Source organism: Salpingoeca rosetta (assembly GCF_000188695.1).
Source record: "Salpingoeca rosetta unplaced genomic scaffold supercont1.1, whole genome shotgun sequence".
NCBI lineage: Eukaryota > Choanoflagellata > Craspedida > Salpingoecidae > Salpingoeca > Salpingoeca rosetta.
In genome coordinates this window covers 2,128,669-2,148,298 of record NW_004457740.1, presented here as the reverse complement: position 1 = coordinate 2,148,298, position 19,630 = coordinate 2,128,669, and the positions used below count along the sequence as shown (strand labels likewise).

Genomic DNA, 19,630 nt, shown 5'->3' with positions numbered 1-19,630 from the left:
ACACAGACACACACACACACATGCACAGACACACACACACAGACACACAGACACACACACACAGACACACAGACACACACAGACACACACAGACACCATGTCGGGGCAACAGCGAGGAGGCAGGCTTCAGGAGGAGCTGGCTGCATTTCGAGCACGGTGGCTCAGCGAGCTGACACTGCCGTCTTCCCTCACACAGCAGCAGACACAAGGAGAACAAGGACCACAACAACAACAACAGCAACAACCAGGAGTGGCAAACGATGCAGCCGCATCCTTACCCAGCACCAGCAGCAGGACCACAACAACAGCCACCAGACACAGCGATGATGCGTCTGGTGACGCTCACCCCTTACTGCAGACAATCAGCATCTGGGCTGGGGAGGACACCACAGCTCCCCACCAGGCGTCACACAGGCGGTTTGGCATTGAGGATGAATCTGGGCGGCACACACACGCACAGCCACAAGAACCGGCACCCCTCCTGGTCATCCCGCTCAGGCCACAGCGGCGAGAAGCCGGCAAGAGCCACACCCGTGGCAGCGACGACAGCAGCGACGGGGATGACGATGACGCCCTGTTTGATGCAGCGTTGGACGCTGCCCTCGCACGAAAGCGCCCCAAGACCTCAACCCCACAGCAAGCGGTACACGCAGCCGCGCAAACTGCAGCAGGACCAACAGCAGTAACAGCAGCAACAACAGCAACAACAGCAGTGGCAGGGAGAGCAACAGGCGCAACGTCGAAGCGAGCGGACATTTTTTCCAAGGCATGGACCTCGCCCTTCGCAGCCGCACTCCGACAGCGTCGCAACGAAAAGCAAACATCAGGGCAACCCCACGGTCAGGCACAGCCAGAGAGGCACGTCGATGAGAAGCGCAAGTCGCACGAAGAAGCCACCACACCACCACACCACCCCCACGCCACCACCACCATCACCACCACCACGACGCCACATGGCACCACACCAACCATAGACACGCCAACCCCACAACCACAACCACAACCACAGCTGCAGCAGCAGCAGCAGCTGCAGCAGCAGCAGCAGCAACAGCAAGTACAGCGTCGGCAGCAGGCACCACGTCCCCAGAACGAGTACGTGCGCATGCTCATCGATGACATCAACGAAGACATCACAGAGCCGCTCTTTGACGAGCTGTTGCCCCTGGAAGTGGCAGAGCTGGTGTTTCTCTATCTCGACCTGACCTCGCTTGGTCGGTGCGCCTGCGTCAGCCGAGCGTGGCGGGAGCTCGCCGACTCAAACCGCGTGTGGTATGCCTATGCGCGGAGGCACGGCATCACGGCCGCCCGCCTGTCTTCGCAGCGCGACTGGAAGGCGTTTGTGCGCCGCCGCATCTTGCAGGAGCGCGAGCAGCGCCGGCGGTGGATGGAGCTGCAGGCCGGGTTCATCTGCCTCAAGGACACGAGCACGTTCGACCAGGTCACGGCTGTGTCGTACACGTCGCGCGGGGTGGCTGTCGGATACCAGGACGGGCGGGTGCGTTTCTTTGCACGCGAGGATCTCATGCGTACGCGTATGGTCGACCCGTGTGCCCGCGCCAGCCGCATCAACTGCATCGTGCACACAGAGGACATGATGTTGTGCGGAACACAATGCGGGAAGGTCGTTGGCTGGGACCACGGCTTTGGGCAGGTATTCTGCCTGCAGCACCGAGATCCCATCAACCGCGTCACCGTCTGCCAGCACGCCTCCCACCCACGCGCGCTGGCGGCCTCCAACACCACACTCCTCGCGGCACACAAAGCAGCAGCAGCAGCAGCAGCAGCAGCAGCAACAGCAACAGCAACATCAACAGCAGCAGCAACAGCAACAGCAACAGCAGCACAAGCATTGCCAGCAGCAGTAGGAAGAGCAGCCACGGCAACAGGCGGTTGGAGACGTGGCCCAGTCCGTAACATGGTATCCCGCAACGCACGCCAGCCACAACCATTACAACAGCAGCAACACCACCAGCAACAACAACTACAAGGCAGCAGCAGCAACACGGTTGGCAGTGGCCGTGATGAAGGCGGTCATGGATGGTGCTTCTCGCAAGCGAAGCGTGAGTTTGATGCGAAGATCACACACGTTGACGAACTGAGCGCTGGCACCGACATCGCTGCCGTCATGACGACCGCCACACTCGACATCATCAACACGGAGCGCATGAGTCTCGTGCACAGCATCCACGCCGCACCCCCGCCGGGTGTCACGGGGGCAAAGTGCACATCACTGCACTGCTCTGGTGCGCACCTTGGGTATCTCACGTCGGACCACGGCATGTGGACGGCGCGGCTGGTGGATGTCTCCTCTGGCGGCATCGTGTGCACGTACACCGATTTCAGACACGCGCACAGATCCCTGCAGCTTGTGTCTGCTGCAACCAACAGCACGGCCACGGCCACCACCACACCGGTCTCGCCGGCACTTGAGCTGGCGCTTGCGGGGACGGCTGGCGTGAAGTTCTACGACGTGCGCGCCGAGAATGTGTCGCAACACATCCGCACGCCCTCCTACCTGTGTCGCGATGTGCGTGTTGACGACTGGCGCGTGGTTGTGTCTGGGCGGTTCACGGGCCCAACGGGGCGCCAGCCGCCGTTCAGCATTGCACTGTACGATCGGCGAATGGGGAAGCAGCTCTGGTTCGTGCGTCAGCGCGTGCCTGTGCGCTTTCTTGAGATGGATAAGGACACGATTGTGTTTGGTTCCAACCGGCACGTGGATCCGTGTGCCTCCAGTGCGCCATCCTTCATCCCGCACCGCCCGCGCCGACCGCTGCTGCGCGACCTGGATTCCATGTCCTGTCTAAACGTGCTTGATTTTGCGGCGCCGCTGTCCTCTCTCACAGATGAGGAGTGTCCGTTCAGCAGCAAGTACGAGGACATTCACGGCTACAGCTTCAACATTGCCCTCGAAACTCCATTCGACGACGTCGAGCCATACAGACTGGGCTGACGCTGCACTGGTGTGTGTGTGTGTGTGTGTGTGTGTGTGTGTGTGTGTGTGTGTGTGTGTGTGCGTGTGTGTGTGTGTGTGTGTGTGTGTGTGTGTGTGTGTGTGTGTGTGCGTGTGTGTGTGGGTCGGCGATTTGATGCATTGCGTTAGTGTTTTGCGGTGCGGTTGTGGCGGGGCTCGACGGTCATTGTGTAATATGTACGCATGAAAAGAATCCACTTCTTGACTTGAAACAACTACAGCGCCCATCTTTGAGTTTGAGATGACGATGATGAAAGTAAACGAACAAATGCAAGCACTCACAAGGAAACAACACGAAAACGAAACAAAAAGCACACGGGGACAACTGGCAATGAGGAGTTCAGGCAATGAGGAGAAGCACAAGCACGTCGAACAGACAAACAGACAAACAGACAGACATACACACACACAGAGGCCGGGGCACGACAACCACACCAATCACAAGTGGGGAGCGTAGCGTCGACGCAACTACGATGTTGTCTCGTGGGACTGGTTGTGGTCTGCCACCTCGTCGTCCAGGGCGCTGTCGAGGGCAAGCCTGGCCAGGTACTCCTCCCGTTTCACAGCAAGCGTCACAGCTGCATGTGGCGGAGGGATTGGGGGAGGGGGGGGGGGTGGGCAGGAGTCAAGCGATGGTGAGAGCAAGGCAGACGCAGGTGCACACGCAGACACAGACAGAGACAGACAAAGAGACAGACAGACAAAGAGACACAGACACAGGCACACACAGGCACACACAGACACGCACAGACACACAGACACACACACACACACACACACACACACACGCACACAGACACACACACACACAGACCTTGAGGGACGTCGGGGATGAGCCACTGGAAGAGGAACTTGCAGAGGAAGACAATGTGCTCAAAGATGATGAGGAAGCCCAGGCGAGCAGCAATGACCTCGTAGTAGAACTGGCCGCGTGTGCCGTCTGCCTCGCGAAGACCAAAGTAGCTGCAGGTGGTCGTGGTGGCAGTCAAGCGCGAGTGAGCACGCGACAGCGCATCGAGACAAGTTCATGACGAACACACACAAGGGTTGCAAGAACAAGTACACACATACGCAAACGCAAATGCAAACGCAATCGCAGACACAATGCATGCGGACAGACTGATGCTCACAAAACAACAGCCAACAACAATCAACAACCAAGAACAGCCATCAGCAATGAACAACAATCAATCAACGATTAACGACAGCAGAGCAAAGGCGCGGGAGGACGCACTGGCAGTTTGCAAAGTCTGGATCATCTGCGGGGTCGACGGGCGAGAGCGGATAGATGGCATCAATGTACCCGTGCAGCCTGATTCGAGTTGGGGATGAAGGAAGGGCGGGAGACGGAGGGACACGAGAGGGGTGAAGAAGATGAGTGGCCAACGACAGTGTTCGTGGCAATAAATGGCAAGGGAGTACACACAGAAGCAAAGCGGAGTGTGTGCGGCTGGAACATCCGATCAGGAAAGGGAACACCCACACATTCATGTGCAAGCATGAGCGATGACACAACTGCATGAGATCTCTCACGTTCCGTCGTGTGCGTAGCGCCAGACTTCGCGGGGAATGAAGTTGCTGCTGAATGCAATGACGAGGCCGTTGGTCAGCACGCTGAAGTAGCTGATGAACGTCATCACCTCGTCCCTGAACGCGAACAGCACAGTGACATCCGGGGAAAGGAGGGTTGCGTGCGTTGGTGTGGTGCGGGCCGTGGCGGTGTCGCATGCAGAGTGAGCGCGGAATCACAGACAATGCATTGAGACAAACACGAGCAAGTGCGGTCACAAAGTAATGCAATAGTGAGGACGTACACAGACGTGTGAGTAGACACCCACACCCACACCCACACCCACACTTACACACACACACACACACACACACACACACGAAAGGACGTGAGGGCGAACCAGATGCCGATGTTGGCGGCGCGCTGGGCTGGCGGGCGACGGTAGACGGTGAGGAGCTTGTGCGCATCAATGCGAATCTCCAGGATGTTGTTCAGCAGCGCAAAGAACGGCGCAAGGGAGAAGGCTGACACAAACAGGGACAGGAAGCCAAACTGGTTTGGGGGAGGGGCGCAAGGGGCAAGGGACAGAATGGGAATATGGACAGAGGCGCAAGATTGCATTGGGAGCGCGGGCGTGAGTTTGGCTGAGGGGCATGGATGGAGCGAGGTACATCAACCTTGCAGAAAGCAGAACAGAAAGCACAGAAGCGTGATGTATAAAACCACATACACACACAGGCACACACAGGCAGACACACACACACACACACACACGCAGAGGTTCCACAGAGCAACGTTTACCTGCAGGATCATCTCGAGGTACTCTGGGAACATGCCGTACTGGGGGAAGGGCGCCAGGTTGAGGTACTGTCATCACACGGAAGCACATGGGCGAGCACAGGCGGGTTAGGTTTGCTATGGGTGGCGGCGAGATTGTACAAGCAACAACAACAACAACAACAACAACAACAACTTAAACAACAACAACAACAACTTAAACAACAACAAAACAACTTAAACAACAACAACAACAACTTAAACAATGTCTCACCTCGTTTTCCCACGGGAGGAGGCGACGGGCCTTTTCCTTGAGCTCTTTCGGCGCCATGATGTTGCGCACTTTGCGCATGACAGCTGGCAGCAGCATCTGTGCAGCGCACACGCACACACAGGAATGGTTGAGCAGAATGTTGAGTGAGTGAGTGAGTGAGTGAGAGTGAGTTTGTGGGTGAATGTGATGCGTGTGCGCATACTCATGAGGATGAGAACACTGATGGCAGTGATAGTGTTGACACAGAGGAGCAGCAAGTCCAAACGAGGCGCACAGCGTGCAGTCCAGGAGTGAATCAGGCGCTGTTTCGTGCGCATGTGCGACGGAACGAACCTCGACGATGTTGTTGATGATTTGGCGACCGACCATGATGATAGCGAGCTGGATGGTCAGCTCAAGCATGCATCCATACGGCGGGCTGAATGCGCCACACACATGCATGGGAGACGACAAAGCAATGAGACAGCATGCAGCGTAAGGCCCCCAAGGGTACCAAGCTCCATGTTCACACACACACACACACACACACACACACACACACACACACACACACACACACACACGCACAAACGCACCATTCGTCCTGTCTGTAGCCGAGGAGCTTGGTGTAGGCGCCTGGGCGGCCAACAAACTTGCCCTTGAAGAAGGCAATGTAGAAGATGGAGGCAAACGAGTTGACAAAGGAGAAGAGGAAGATCTTGGACGTCAGCGACCCTTCGTACTCAGACTCCTTCTGGTGGTTCTCCCAGTCGGTGAGGGTGACTGCAAGGCGGCCGTACACCTGGTTCATCAGCACAATGCCCGCCAAGTTGATCACACCAGCCGTCACAGCCGTGATTGTCGACGCTGAAGGCATGGACAACAAGAAACAACAGTGCCACAGTGTGTGAGATGGCGGCGGGAAACAATGTTGCCGAACAACTCATGCAGTGATGAACACAAATGCAGACAGACACACACACACACACACAAACACACACAAACAAACAGAGACAAAGGCATAGGCACACACGCACGGGCAGGCACAGACGGACAAAAACGGCGGACCTTGGGAGCCGTCGAGCTGAGCGGCGAGGGCGGCGCGGACGGCGATGCGGTAGACAATAACGGAGAACACAATGATGATGACGACTGCAAGCATCACAACCATGGTGGCAAAGCTGCCAACTTGCTTGACGGAGCGTTTGTAGCCTGGATAGTACTTCTCCTCCTTGCCCGTGACGGGATTCTTGCGCTTTGTTGTACCGCGGAACTGGGGCCGGTCACGCTCCTCCTCGGCAAAGTCGAGCACATCCCAGTCATAGCCGAGCTGCAATCGCGCGAATGACCGTGTGTGTGTGTGTGTGTGTGTGTGATTCATGTGTGTGTGCGCGTGTGATTCGTGCAGGTGCAGCACACTGTGTGTGTGTATGTGTACGACAAATGACTCCCGAGGGCAAGTCTGGCGCACCTCAGCGTTGCGGCGCTTCCAGAAGTCAATGAAGATGGACGCCCACACGGACATGAAGAACGCAAACGCAATTGTCGCCTCGTTGTCAAACCAGTATGACGCCTGCAACGACAGACGCATCAGGAGAAAAACACGTGCAGCAGTGTGCACATGGTGGTGAGTCATGACCCACAATGGCTCCCAGCGCACGGTGCAACTAATACATTCAAGCGAACGTCTCAAGACACCGCCCAACACGCGGTGATGCAACGTAAGGCCCACCCCACTTCTGCTTCCATGCTCGCTCACGCCACAATGAAATATCAACGATAACCGACCTGGTACATGTTGCACGCCTCGGTCAGGTTCCACCGCTCACAGCCCTCGTTGCACAGCGGGCACATCGTGAAGTTCGACTCGCACACATCAATTGCATCCTGTGCACGGCGGGTTGGGCGCCCAGAGGGAAGGACAGCGGGAGCAGCGGAGGTGGCGTGAGCGAGGGAGGCATGAATGTTGACACGGGACGCAGGTCAAATCCTCAAACCCCCACGCGCACGAGATGCAGACATGTACACCACAGCTTGGAACACACACACACACACACACACACTCTCTCAACCCGACCCAACACAAGGCAACCCAACATGGGTATTAGGGGACGTACGCGTTGCTGGCGATAGTTTGCAAGACCGTTGATGAAGACGATGAAACCAAGGATACCGGGAACAAGGAGCGCATACGTGTAGAAGCCGAGCCAGGCAAAGTAGAGGCCTGAACACACGCACACACGTGCATGGGAGGCGTTGAAGGGCCATGAGTAACCGGGGATTCGCAGTTGACAACGACACACATCATAACTGTGACAACATATGTACACATACAATGTCCTGGTCCTGAACAGAGAGCATGGTGAGCAGCAGCAGCAGCGACGTACCAATCTTGACGCCAAAGTACTTTCTGATGAGGTCGTAGGGCTGGAAGATGAAGCAGAGCTTGAGCTGGCCCCACACCTCGTACAGCGTCTTGCGGTCGTTCACCTCGCGACCTGAGGCGAACACGTGTCACCATGGCGGGGCCAGCAAGCAAATCGGGTGAGGGGCAATGCGAAAGGCGCCGGGATTCGTGCATACAAAGGTGCCGCGAACACACGCACACGACGCGTACCGGCTCACGGGTAACCACAGACAAACACCGACAAGCACAAACAAATGTACTCATATGCACAGACACACACGCACGCAGAAAGACAGACACACACACACACATTTCCCCGCGCACACACACATAAATGCATGGACACATGTGTGGCTTCAAGGCAGGAGCAGCCCACCCTTGTCGTATGGGTCCGGGTCATCGGGGTCGATCTTGTGCGGGCCGTCGTGGAGGGGAAAAGCAGCGGCGAAGGTGCCGTTGGTGAGCAGCTTCTTGATGCCAACCTGCGAGTCCTTGGCCCCGTACGGCACACGCGTCAGCTTCTCCCACACAAGCGAAGAGCGCTCGCCTTTGCAGTGTGTGACGCCGTGCAGATTTGAGTGGATGATGATGGTGTGGGTGTGGTACAGGGTGCGTGCGTGCGTGCGTGCGTGCGTGTGTGTGCGTGTGTGTAGGTGTGTGTAGGTGTGTGTAGGTGCGTGTGTGTGAGTGGGTGAGAGGAAAGATGCAAGTGCATGTGGGAAGTGAGGATGCAAAGGCACACGTGTGCAAGAGAGGGAGGCTGGGTGGGCGACTCACCGCTGGTGAAGAACTTGTCTTCGTCTTCGATGTTCTCAAATTGATCGCGGATGCACATGCGAAAGTCTGCACTGAACGAGTCCGGCTCCTCCTCCACATCCGGCTGCAGGCGCCTGCTCGCCACGAACACGCACACACACACACACACACACACGTACAGGACAACATAGGCCAATAAGTAAGGCGGGCGCACAGATGTTTGTGTTTGCGGATGAAGTTAGCAGAGGTCTGTATGCGCGCGCGCGTGTGAGAGAGAGAGGGTGTGTGTCGCTTTGTATGATACGCACGTGAGGTACTGGGCCGGGCTGAGGGAAAGGAAGAGGCGGTCAGCAAACGACTTCTGCACCAGCAGCTCTTGCAGGTGCGACGACGCCTACACCCGCACACGCACGCAGGCACATGACACGCGTGAGGGACACGATTGAGCATTTGGCAAGGGCAGTGCTGGCTGCAGCAGTTCCACACACAGGAGCAGACAGCCACACACAGGTACACGCAGACACAGACACACAAGGGCAATGCTAACAGCAGAAGGCGAGCACTGGCATGTGGTGCGGCGCGCAATTCACCTCAGGCTTAAGGGTCTTCTTGATCTTCGACTTCTCAGCCTCCTGCAGGAGCAGCTCAAACGGCGCGTGGACCTGGCACCCAGGGGGGAGTGATGATGATGATGATGATGGTGGTGATGGCGGTGGTGGTGTTGTGATGAGGTGATAGAGGGTGGGGCGCACAGGAAACAAGACACAGTAGACATAACAGGACACAGAGGCACGTAACCACCGGCAGCAGCTTTGATTTGATGCACACCTTGATGAAGAGGAGTTCGCCGTCAGGAGAGCACTCCGTCTCCAGCTCAAACCCTATAATTGTTGTCGTTGTCGTTGTTGTTGTTGTTGTTGTTGTTGTTGTTGTTGTTGTTGTTGTTGTTGTTGTCAGTTTTGCATGTTCACAACATCGCGCATCAAAACCACTTCCGCCACTAACGCCGTACCGTCCCGCCACCACAGCATGCAGGGTGCGCACCGAGGTCGCGAAGGCTCTGCAGGAAGATGCCGCGCTTGCGAACTTGCTTCACCTCAGACGGATCGTCAGAGGTCTGGCAACCAGCCACGCACACACACACACACACACACACACACACACACACACACGTACGTGAATATGGACATACATGATTCACAAGATATGACACACACACACACACACACACACCTTAGAGAGCATGTTGAGCAGCTGGTCCCCGCGTCGCTTGACACCGCCCCGACACGCCCGAAACGCCTTGCGAATGTCGAGCCACTGATGCCTGCAGGCAACCAAGGGATGCATGGGCATGCGTTGTGTGTGCGTGCGTTTTGTGCAATGTGCGCATATGCGTGCATATGCAGCGTGAAGAAAGTGCGTTGAGCGTTGGCAAGTCAGCAAAGGACTGTAGCTTCTCTTCCGTCGCTCGTCAGCCGTATGCGCACGTGCAAGCCACCACCAATTCTCTCCAACCACTCATCTGTGGGTGTGTTGGCCCTTACATGAGTGCTGGCGCAGGTACACTGCTGGCACGGCACTGCCACTGGAAGAAGTTGCGAAAGTCCCACGGGCTAACAAGAGTATTACGTGAGGGGTGTGGTTGGTCGTGTGTGGTTGGTCGTGTGTGGTTGGTCGTGTGTGGGTGTGAGAAGGAGAGCAAACTGGACAGGAGGGAGGAGGATGGAAGCGAGAGTCGGCGTGAGCATGAGAACAGCGGTGGATGCGAGGGATACAAGGAAGGTGGTGCCGTGAGAAGAAAACGACGAACACAGACATGTGAGGGAGAGCATTCATTACCCGTCAGATGCAAGTAGCAGCTTGTGGCCAGCGTCATGCGATCTGAATGAACACAAGTGAATGGTGCGATGAGCACACACACACACACACACACACACACACACACACACACACACACACACGCACACACATGCATGTGGGTCAATTGACGGTGGCAGGGCAAAGCGCAATCAATACAAGGTGCAACACAACACACTTCATTCGAAACCACCCACGCAACAGGGTGCATCCACAGGTCATACCCACTCACTCTCCATGCATCATCAGCATCATCATCATCATCATCATCATCATCATCATCATCATCATCATCATCATCATCATCATCATCATCATCATCATCGTCACTGTGTACACGTGCGGACCTGTACTTGTCGAGGATGGCCATGACCTGATCCAGGACATGTGGGAACTCGGCTGCGCTGTCAACGCTCTCCTGCCGTACACATCGCAGGTGTAGGTGGTATTCATGCGAGGGTTGTTTGAAAAGAGGACGCACACGTACATGCGTCTACGAACGTATGGGTGTGGGTGTGCCTGATGATGTGGCACCTTGTGTGCGTCGCGAACTGAAGCACACAAACACAGACACAGACGCAGACACACGCAGACACACACTGGCAGCCAGACAGACAGAACACACACATATATACACGCACACGCGTATGCGCAGGTGCACGTTAATACCTGCTTGATGCCAGTGAGTTGTGTGCAAAAGGGAGAGAGTATCGGGTTGAACACGGGACGGCAGTAGAACTGCTGCTTCTCAACCTGAGTGTGTGTGTATGTGTGTGTGTGTGTGTGGTCCATTCCAATGTCAGATGTCTTGAGGCAATGTGCTCACCACCGCAACGTGAACGCAACGTGAACGCACGACACCACCTATCACGCGTCATCGCAAGCGTGAAACAAGTGCACGGCCAGTTCCCACGCGCACAGAACTGTACTCACAATCTCTTTCCGGTGAACATCAATGATGACGAGGGGAAACTCGATAATCTCATGTGGGAAGTTGGCATCGTCCTCTTCACAGGTTGCCTCAAAGTCCACAACGCAGATGAAGGTCGCGTCCTTGCCATGCTTCTTGGATAATCTGCACGTGCACCACAGCGACATTGTGCAGGTGATAGGCGAGGGCTGGAGCAACAGCAAACACCACATCGCACCGCCTGCCACAAGCTTATTCCATTCCCCACACCCTGCGCCACCATCTCTTATTACCTGCTGCTGTCTTGGACTTGTTGTGGCTGTGGTTTCGTGATGCGTTTGTTGACGGCTTGCTTGAGGCGATCTCGCAAGGCCTTGGCTGATCCCTTTCGCTCCACCTTTAGCTCAGCTGCAGCATTCACCAGCTGTCCGTGGTTCATCTGATTGATCAGGCGTCTTGCGCTCCGCACAACACCACCACTCTGGCCGCCATTGCCGCTTCTGCCTTTGCTTCCGCTTCCGCTGCTGCTGCTGCTGGGGTTGTTGGCGTTCTTTCCTGCCGTCGCAGGCTTCTTCTTCACTGTGACCAGCTCCACCAGCTCGCTCACCACTCCTTTCTTCTTCTTCTTCCTCGTTTTCTTGTTCAACTGTGTCTTCTTTCCCGTCGCCCCTCTCTTCTCTTTCTCCTCATGACATGCCTCCTCTTCCTGCTGCTCGTGCTTCTCCTCCACCTGCTCTCCTCCAGCAGGGTGCATCACGGAGGCAGTGTGCATTGTCACAAAGCTGGCTGGAAAGAAGACCACAACAGCACAAAATAACCGCGCCGTTAACATCGCTGTTGGTTCTCGGCGCTGTTGGTGGTGCCTGCTTGCCTCCTTCCAGCTCTCCTCGCTTGACTTGCTTGCGTTTACTGGCGTGTTAACACCAAGGGGCACCATGGGTGTGCCGGCGCGGCTGGTGTGGGGTGACGTCCACTTCCACGGGCTTGTGCTTCATGCTGGTGCAGCCGACGCGCCACAAGCCTCTGCGGCGCCCACGCCAACGACCAGAGCCAGTGAACGTGGTTCTGCGTCGCGACATGGTGAGGTGGTGGCGCCCTCCAAGTCACAGGCGGTGGCTTTGCCGTCTTCCAGGGACCCGCCACCTTCCCGGTGCTCAGCATCCGTCCTCTCATCGTCACTGGCAGCATCGACAGCAACAGCTGCGCCTGCGTCGCAGCTTGGCTCGTTTGCTCCAAAGCTGTCACGGATGCCTTCGGTGACACGATTGCGACGCACGCGCGATCCGCTCTTGGGGCTCACCCGGGCCTCGTTCATCTGTGAAGGCATCATCACGCTTCACAGGTGGCAGCTTTCCTCCGTCGGCGCTCACTCGGGCACGATCACCGTTCCAGGCCCACAAACAACGGAGCGTCACAGTATCGCCATGTCCACATCTTCTTCGGGCGGCACTCACGTCGAATCAGGCGCAAGCGAGCTTCCGCCAGAAGCGCCACCAGAGACGCAAGCGCTCATGCAATGGCTTGCCCAGTCTAGGTTTGTCCATGTGTGTTTTGTGTGTGTGCGTGTGCAAAGTGTGTGCTGTGTGTGTGTTGTGTGCTGTGTGTGTGTGTGAGTGTGTGTGTGAGTGTGTGTGTGAGTGTGTATGTGCGAAGTGTGTGTGTGCGTGAGTGTGTGTGTGTGTGTGTGTGTGTGTGTGTGTGTGTGTGTGGGTGTGCGTGTCGTGTTTGTGGCGTGCGCGTAGCGTATGGACGGCAACCACACAACCATCATCACTCACATCCACGCATGACTCGCGTGTCATGTCCTTGTTCTCGCTTGCAATTGTCACCGTGTGCACATCAGATCCATCATGCTCGTGCATTGCCCACATGTGTCGAAGCGCTTCTGGGTACACGCCCCTTATGCCAACGCGTCCAACACCCTCTTCAATCTCCTGGTGTGTTGTGTTGTGCTGAGTTGTGTTGTGTTGTGTTGTGTTGTGTTGTGTTGTGTGCTTAGAATGTACTTGGTGTGTATGACAGTGGTGCGCTTGTACAAGTACCACACACACACACAGAGCTCGCAAACCGCGTCGCGCCTCACGCACATTCACACATGCATTCGTGACAGGAATACAAGCCGTGTTCGTTCTTGACGCAGGTGGTGATGGAGATGGAGATGTGCAAAAGTGCAAATCGACCATGGCAGCCAGGTGCGTTTAATACAAGCAGTGTTTCTGTGTGCGTGCGTGCGTGCGCGTGTGCGTGTGCGTGTGCGTGCGTGTGCGTGCGTGTGCGTGCGTGTGCGTGTGAATCGCTGTATCATGCGCGTCTTCCTTCTTTTTTCACCAGTTTTCACCCATTTACACCCCGCCCTTACCCTTCTTACGTCCATCATTCCAGACGCAGTGCACCTCGCCGCTGCCGTGGATATATGTGCAGCCGTTCCAGAGGCAAGCAGTAGCGACAGAGACAGCGACAACAACTGCAACAATGATGACAGTAACGACAACAACAGCAACAGCAATGAAGACCACACCAACGACAGAGACAACAGCAGCAGACAGGGCAGTGGTGGTGCGAAGATGAAAAGCAGTAAGAGACACGCAAAGGCAACAGCACTCCGAACAAGGGGTGCTGCTGCCACAACACCATCATCACCATCATCACCACCATCACCATCACCATCATCACCACCATCATCACCATCATCGTCACCACCTCTGCCATCACCACGGGTACGCAAGAAAGCTGTGCAAACGCTGGAGCATAAGTTGCGCTCGCTCGAAGCCACCGCAAATACACACACGCAGCAGATGCTGCAGCGGCGCGACATGCTGGATGACATCTTCAACGACGGGGATGAGGACGTGCCCTCGAAGAACACTGCAAAGGCCGTGTTCCCATGGCTCTCGCTCATGCCAGAGTGGCAGAACCTGCACCTCAGCCCGCCAAAACCGCGCACGTGTGCAACCACGCCCGTCAACCCACAGTCGGAGCTGGCGAATCTTGATCTGCTGCACGGCAAGAGCCTGTCCCTCACCTCCCCGTCGTCGCTGCGGGTGGCCACACGCACGCGCATGCACACGCGTGTCATGAACAGCAGGCACAGCGCCAGTAGCAGCCGCACCAGCAGCAGCAGCAGCAACATTAACATGGGGGTTGGCCACGCCACCCGCTCACGCACGCGCTCACGCACACGTCCGCAGTGGCGCGCGCAGCGCGTGCCGGTTGTGACGTCACCATCCCCAGAGCAGGGCGCCAAAGGAAGGGTTGGGCACGTTGTTGAACGCGTGCATAATGCACTTGCAGACCTGCTGCGCGCGCCGCCGGCACCAGTCCCGCCACCAAACCTGGACTTGATGGCGCAGTGCGACGACGACAACGACGACGATGACGACGACGACGATGATGGTAATGTTGATGGTGATGGCGCCACCACGGCGAAGACGAGGGCGGCGGTGAGCGGTGGTGATGGTGGGAGACCGGCACAGCGTGGCGGTGCGCAAAGGGAGACCGGCAGTTGCCCATCGCAAGGAGGTGTGGGGCGAGAGGGACAGCAGGGCAGCGTTGGTGGTGGAAGAAATGACGGTCGTAAGAGATCGCGCACACGGGTGCTGTCGTTGCATGATGGGCCAACAAGTCCGCTTGGACCGGATGAAATGTCCAGTATTGAAGCCTGCAGGTATGACTGGCAGCGGGAGCACGTGGAAGAGGGAAAGGGGGGCGTGAGTGAATGGCTGTGATGGAGTTTGACAATTACTTGCACTGTTGTGATGTGTCTTGCTTCATCTCAGATGCTCACTACCGTGCGCCCACCACACCCACAACACGCGCCCACAACACACGCACGCAACACGCACACACGCAACACACGCACGCAACACATGCACACCCACATAACACGGTTGTTGGGACCCAGGCAAAGCTTTCTTTCGCAGCACGTGCTGCCGCAGTCCACGCACAACATCACGCGTCTGCTGAACAGGTCGTGCAACAGCGCAAGTGCCATCCAGTTGCGACAGCTGAGCTCAAAGTCCGACCGCAGTTCGCCGTCAACAACACACGCGTCATCGCCAGCGTCGGCAGATGCACCGACAGCTGCCACCTCCACCTCCACCGCTGCCGCTGTTGTGCAGTCGTTGCGGTCATCAATGTCACCGCCATCATCGTCGTCCACGCACTCACCACGCACCACAGGGACACGCACGCGTCTGGCTCGTGGTGGTAGCGGTGGCGGCGTTGGCGATGGTGACGGCAGCTTTGATCAGAGACGGAAGCGCAGGTCACGGCGACACGGTGGGGATGTGGCGAGCAAGCGGGCGAATGTGGTGACGCCTGGAGATGGCTCCACAACGGCGCTGCTGTTGAGTCCAGCAAGCACCAGTCCGCACGACAGCCCGGCCCCGCTTCGCCGCCATCAGCCATCCACGGTGAGCGAACGGGTCATTCGAGGCCTGTGCTGGTTTGGTTTGGTTCGTTGTGGTTTGGTTTGTTTGTCTGTGTTTGTTTGTGCGTCTTTGTTGTGTGTTTGTTGCTTGTTTGCTTGTCTGTGTGCATTGTTTGTGTGTGTGTGTTTTGTGTATGTGTGTGCATTGTGTTTGTGTGTGTTTTGTGTATGTGTGTGTTTGTGTGCGTGTATGTGCGTGTTGGCTCCTTTGGTTTGCTTTGGTTTGGTTCCACATCTTCTGGCACGTGTACTCTGTGGTGTGTTTGCCATACAGTTGCGAGCGAGCAGCAGTACGTGCCCCCCTGTGTCGCTCCTTCTTCGCGCGCGCTGCGTACATCTCCCATCGTCACTCCTCACGGTGTATCGACCTTATCATTCCGTGCTGGTTCATCTGCATGTTCCCACAGCGTCCACGAAACGGCGGCGGCGGTGCGCGTGGCGTCACAGGGGCCAGGGGCAGCACCCGTCGATACGACGCGGGCGTCCTTGATGACAGCGGCGTGAGCGGCGCACCTGGTGAGGGTGACGGTGATGGTGGCGATGGTGGCGATGGTGGTGGCGGTGTTGCAGATGTGTCGCCGCGTCGACGAATGCGTCGGGCACGGAGAGCGCGGCCACAGGCGGAGGTGGACGTGCAATCCATCTGGGAGAGCAACAAGCCAAGGCTCTGGGCTGTCATAAAGGTTCGTGCGGTGTGGTGCCGTGTGTGTAAATGTGTATATGTGTGTGTGTTGGATGGGTGTATGCGTACATGCTTGTACTTGTGCTCTTGTGTGTGGGTGTGTGTTCTTTGCACAAGTTTGGAGGAAGCGTTTTGCGGGAGACTTGTGGATGGACAGACACGGATTGCACTCAAGGCGAACTAGTGTTGTTGGCTTTGGGTTTTGGGTGTTGGCTTGGTATTCGTTTCTCACGTGTATGTGCGCATCACAGAAACGGTTGAATGCAACGGATGCCCAGCGCAACGCTGTTCGCACGACATTGTACAAGGTACGGGGTCGCCAGGAGTTTTGCACGCTACGCACATGCACGCACACACAAACACATGTACATTTCTTGTTGCTTGTGTCATTGTTGTGAGTGCATTACAGCCTCCACTGCAATGAGCGCATGCTTAGATGCCCACACCTGGTTTGTTTTGCGTGATTGTGATCACACACACACACACACACACACACACACACACACACTTTAGTGGTGTTATGATGGGGCGATTGCGTGGATAACGAAGCACCAGCGTGCGCCTGCGACGGAAGACTTTGAGCAGCTCGTGCAGACGCAAATTGACATGGTCTGCCACATGGCAGCTTACTTCCAGCGCTGCGATGGCAACAGCAATTCCAATGGCTCGATATGAATGATTGTGTGTGTGTGTGTGTAAGTGCGACTGCGTGTGTGCGCGCGCGTGTGTGTGTATGCGTGTGTGTAACAACTGACCTGAATGAACCAAGCAGAAGAAGCGACAGCAGCCATCACAATGTGAGCGAGGCAGAAGGAACGAGGGCAGAGGAGAGCAGCGATCTGAAATGCAACTGTCACATGTGTTGTCACACACATCACAACATCATCACCAACACACAAACAACACACCCATCCACACGCCAACCGCCCCATCTCAACCGCTCCCGACACGATAAATTAGATGGTTCCTGCTGACGACGATTGTTTCCACCACGCGCCGCAACAAGCAAAGCAAGCAAGCAAGCAAGACACACGCCGCTGCCCCTCCCTCCCCCTCGCAGCAGCAGCAGCAGGCACTCTCACCCACCGCTGCCGCCACGACTTGCTCTCTTGTGTTGTGCTGCACAGAGTATCTGTGGCTCAGTAGTTAGTTCGTTAGGTCCTTTGCTTTTGTGCTTATCTTGTTGCACACAAACACACAGACACACGTCCAGCCATGGTGATCCTTGCGTCCGCCCAGGGCATCTGGTTCATCTTCTCCAACTTCTTCTTCTTCATGGCAGCCGTGTTTGGTGACATCCTGCTGATCCGTATCTGCCTCATTGGCGGCTTTCTCTTCCTAATGATCAACGCGTGCGTCGGTCTACCGGACTACCACGACTTTTGGAAGAACAGCACCCCCATCATCTTCATCGACATTATTGTGTGGTGCGTGATCACGGGCGCGTTCCACGTATACGCCGTGTACCTTCTCATCCGCGATGAGGCGCCCGTGTCGCTCAAGGACGAGGAGGAAGAGGCCGTCTGGCGGCTCTTCTACCGCCGCTCCGGCATGGGCCGCCTGGAATTCCGGGAAGTCATCAAGCGCGGGTACTGGCGCTCCTATGCCGCTGGTGAAACCATCGTGGACGAAACCAACGCCCTCTCCCACCTGCACTTGATTGTGGAGGGTGTGGTGGAGTTCACCTCCGTCTTCCACGGCATCAAGAGCCCTCCACGCAAGCTCTACTCTGGCGACCTCTTCAACCTGGCCGTCACCAACCTCTTTGGTGTCAAGGTGGGCTTCAACTCGGACAGCTTCGTCGCCGTGGCCAAGTCGGACTGCCTCGTGCTGTGCTGGTCCTTTGACCAGGTCAACGTCATGGCCAACCGCATTGCCCCGAGCGTGTCCAGCTACTGGCGCAACATGATTCTGTACACGGTTGCATCCGAGTTCAACCGCACCCACGAAGGCGTTGCGCAGCTCGGTTGCCTGGACGCCCGCGGCACGCCAGAGGCGCCATACTGGTACCATGGCGCGCGCACACGCGACTTTGAGCCGCTGGAGGAGGACGAGGAGCCCGAGACAACGTCCTGTGGCGGCATCATGCGCTGGATTATCAAGTCCATCGACCCCTTCCCGCCACCAGGCATGCGCCACAACTCGCTGCCTGCCTCTGGCATCCTGGCGAAGAACCGTGTTGAGGCTGTGGTAAAGTCGCTTGACCAGGCCCACAAGGACGTGCATGCCCTCGGGCGGGGCGCTGCTGCGTCCATCGTGCGCCACCAGAACCACCTTCAGCGGCACTCGCGGCGGCCCACCCCACTGCAGCCGCTGGCAGAGGAGTCGGAGAGCTTGGGCGAGCGTCCAAACAGCACAATGAGCACGCGGTTCTCAAGCGATGACAACAACAACAACAGCAGCAACAACAGCAACAACAACACCGACAGCACCAACCACAGAGCCAACAGCGATAGCAACACGAACGGCACGAGCAACATGAATGGGAATGGGCTTGGGCGGGCTGGTGCTCGAAAGGGAAGTATAACCGCCACGCGTGTTGACGTGCACTCCTCGGACGCCAGCCCTTAACCGTGCACATGTGTACTATTGTCACCTGTGCGTGGTGTGTGTGTGTGTGTGTGTATGTGTGTGTGTGTGTGTATGTGTGTGTGTGTGTGTGCGTGTGCGCATGTCTGACAACCCAGGCTGTGCATGTGCGCATGTTTTGAGAGCACGCCGTGTGTTGGTGTTTGATTGTGCAGTTAATGTCCTTACTGCATGTGTTTGCAGTCTTCACAGACCACAACTCCGTTTACCCCTCTTCCCCCCTCCCTTGCCTCATTGACCCAGCACCCGCTTGCGACGGTTGTTTGTGCTGGTGGGAATAGTTCGCTCGTTTGATGCGTCGTTGTGTTTGACATTACACGACTACGACTGAGCGTGGGCGAACACCAAGGGTTGTTGCTGCTGTTTTGTGTGTCGCTGGTGGTGTTGGGCGTGCAACAGAACGAGTGTCGTTGAGCAGGAAGGGATGCGTTTACTTGCACGCGTGGCTGCCTGGGCCAACCACACCACCACAATTCAATTTATCTA

The 19,630-nt window shown here is 56.7% G+C and overlaps 4 protein-coding genes across 4 annotated transcripts; 3 read left to right on the top strand and 1 right to left on the bottom strand.

The window, feature by feature from the left end:
- Nucleotides 1-97: 97 nt before the first annotated feature.
- On the top strand, nt 98-2,953 carry PTSG_00486 (uncharacterized protein; the record flags this gene model as incomplete). Its single annotated transcript, XM_004998974.1, has 1 exon — nt 98-2,953. One exon carries the CDS (start codon nt 98-100, stop codon nt 2,951-2,953), a length of 2,856 nt encoding a protein of 951 aa, XP_004999031.1.
- A 177-nt stretch (nt 2,954-3,130) lies between these two features.
- On the bottom strand, nt 3,131-12,245 carry PTSG_11592 (uncharacterized protein). Its single transcript, XM_004998973.1, has 26 exons — nt 11,468-12,245; nt 11,204-11,287; nt 10,882-10,952; nt 10,517-10,558; nt 10,222-10,290; nt 9,911-10,001; nt 9,722-9,794; nt 9,506-9,558; nt 9,268-9,339; nt 8,986-9,071; nt 8,699-8,811; nt 8,298-8,468; nt 7,902-8,012; nt 7,632-7,738; nt 7,303-7,401; nt 6,986-7,087; nt 6,583-6,844; nt 6,111-6,381; nt 5,869-5,953; nt 5,536-5,631; nt 5,286-5,351; nt 4,885-5,036; nt 4,508-4,621; nt 4,209-4,286; nt 3,789-3,937; nt 3,131-3,552 (listed from the first exon to the last, which is right to left on the bottom strand). Exons 1-26 carry the CDS (start codon nt 11,675-11,677, stop codon nt 3,443-3,445), a joined length of 2,937 nt encoding a protein of 978 aa, XP_004999030.1. The 5' UTR covers nt 11,678-12,245; the 3' UTR covers nt 3,131-3,442.
- Nucleotides 12,232-17,259, top strand: PTSG_00483 (uncharacterized protein). Its single transcript, XM_004998972.1, has 8 exons — nt 12,232-12,978; nt 13,288-13,381; nt 13,555-13,636; nt 13,827-15,108; nt 15,346-15,856; nt 16,281-16,556; nt 16,807-16,863; nt 17,069-17,259. The coding sequence occupies exons 1-8, from the start codon at nt 12,380-12,382 to the stop codon at nt 17,228-17,230; spliced, it is 3,063 nt and encodes a 1,020-aa protein (XP_004999029.1). The 5' UTR covers nt 12,232-12,379; the 3' UTR covers nt 17,231-17,259.
- Nucleotides 17,260-17,492: 233 nt separating this feature from the next.
- Nucleotides 17,493-19,205, top strand: PTSG_00482 (uncharacterized protein). Its single transcript, XM_004998971.1, has one exon. It carries the CDS (start codon nt 17,771-17,773, stop codon nt 19,124-19,126), a length of 1,356 nt encoding a protein of 451 aa, XP_004999028.1. The 5' UTR covers nt 17,493-17,770; the 3' UTR covers nt 19,127-19,205.
- The last annotated feature ends 425 nt before the right edge of the window (nt 19,206-19,630 follow it).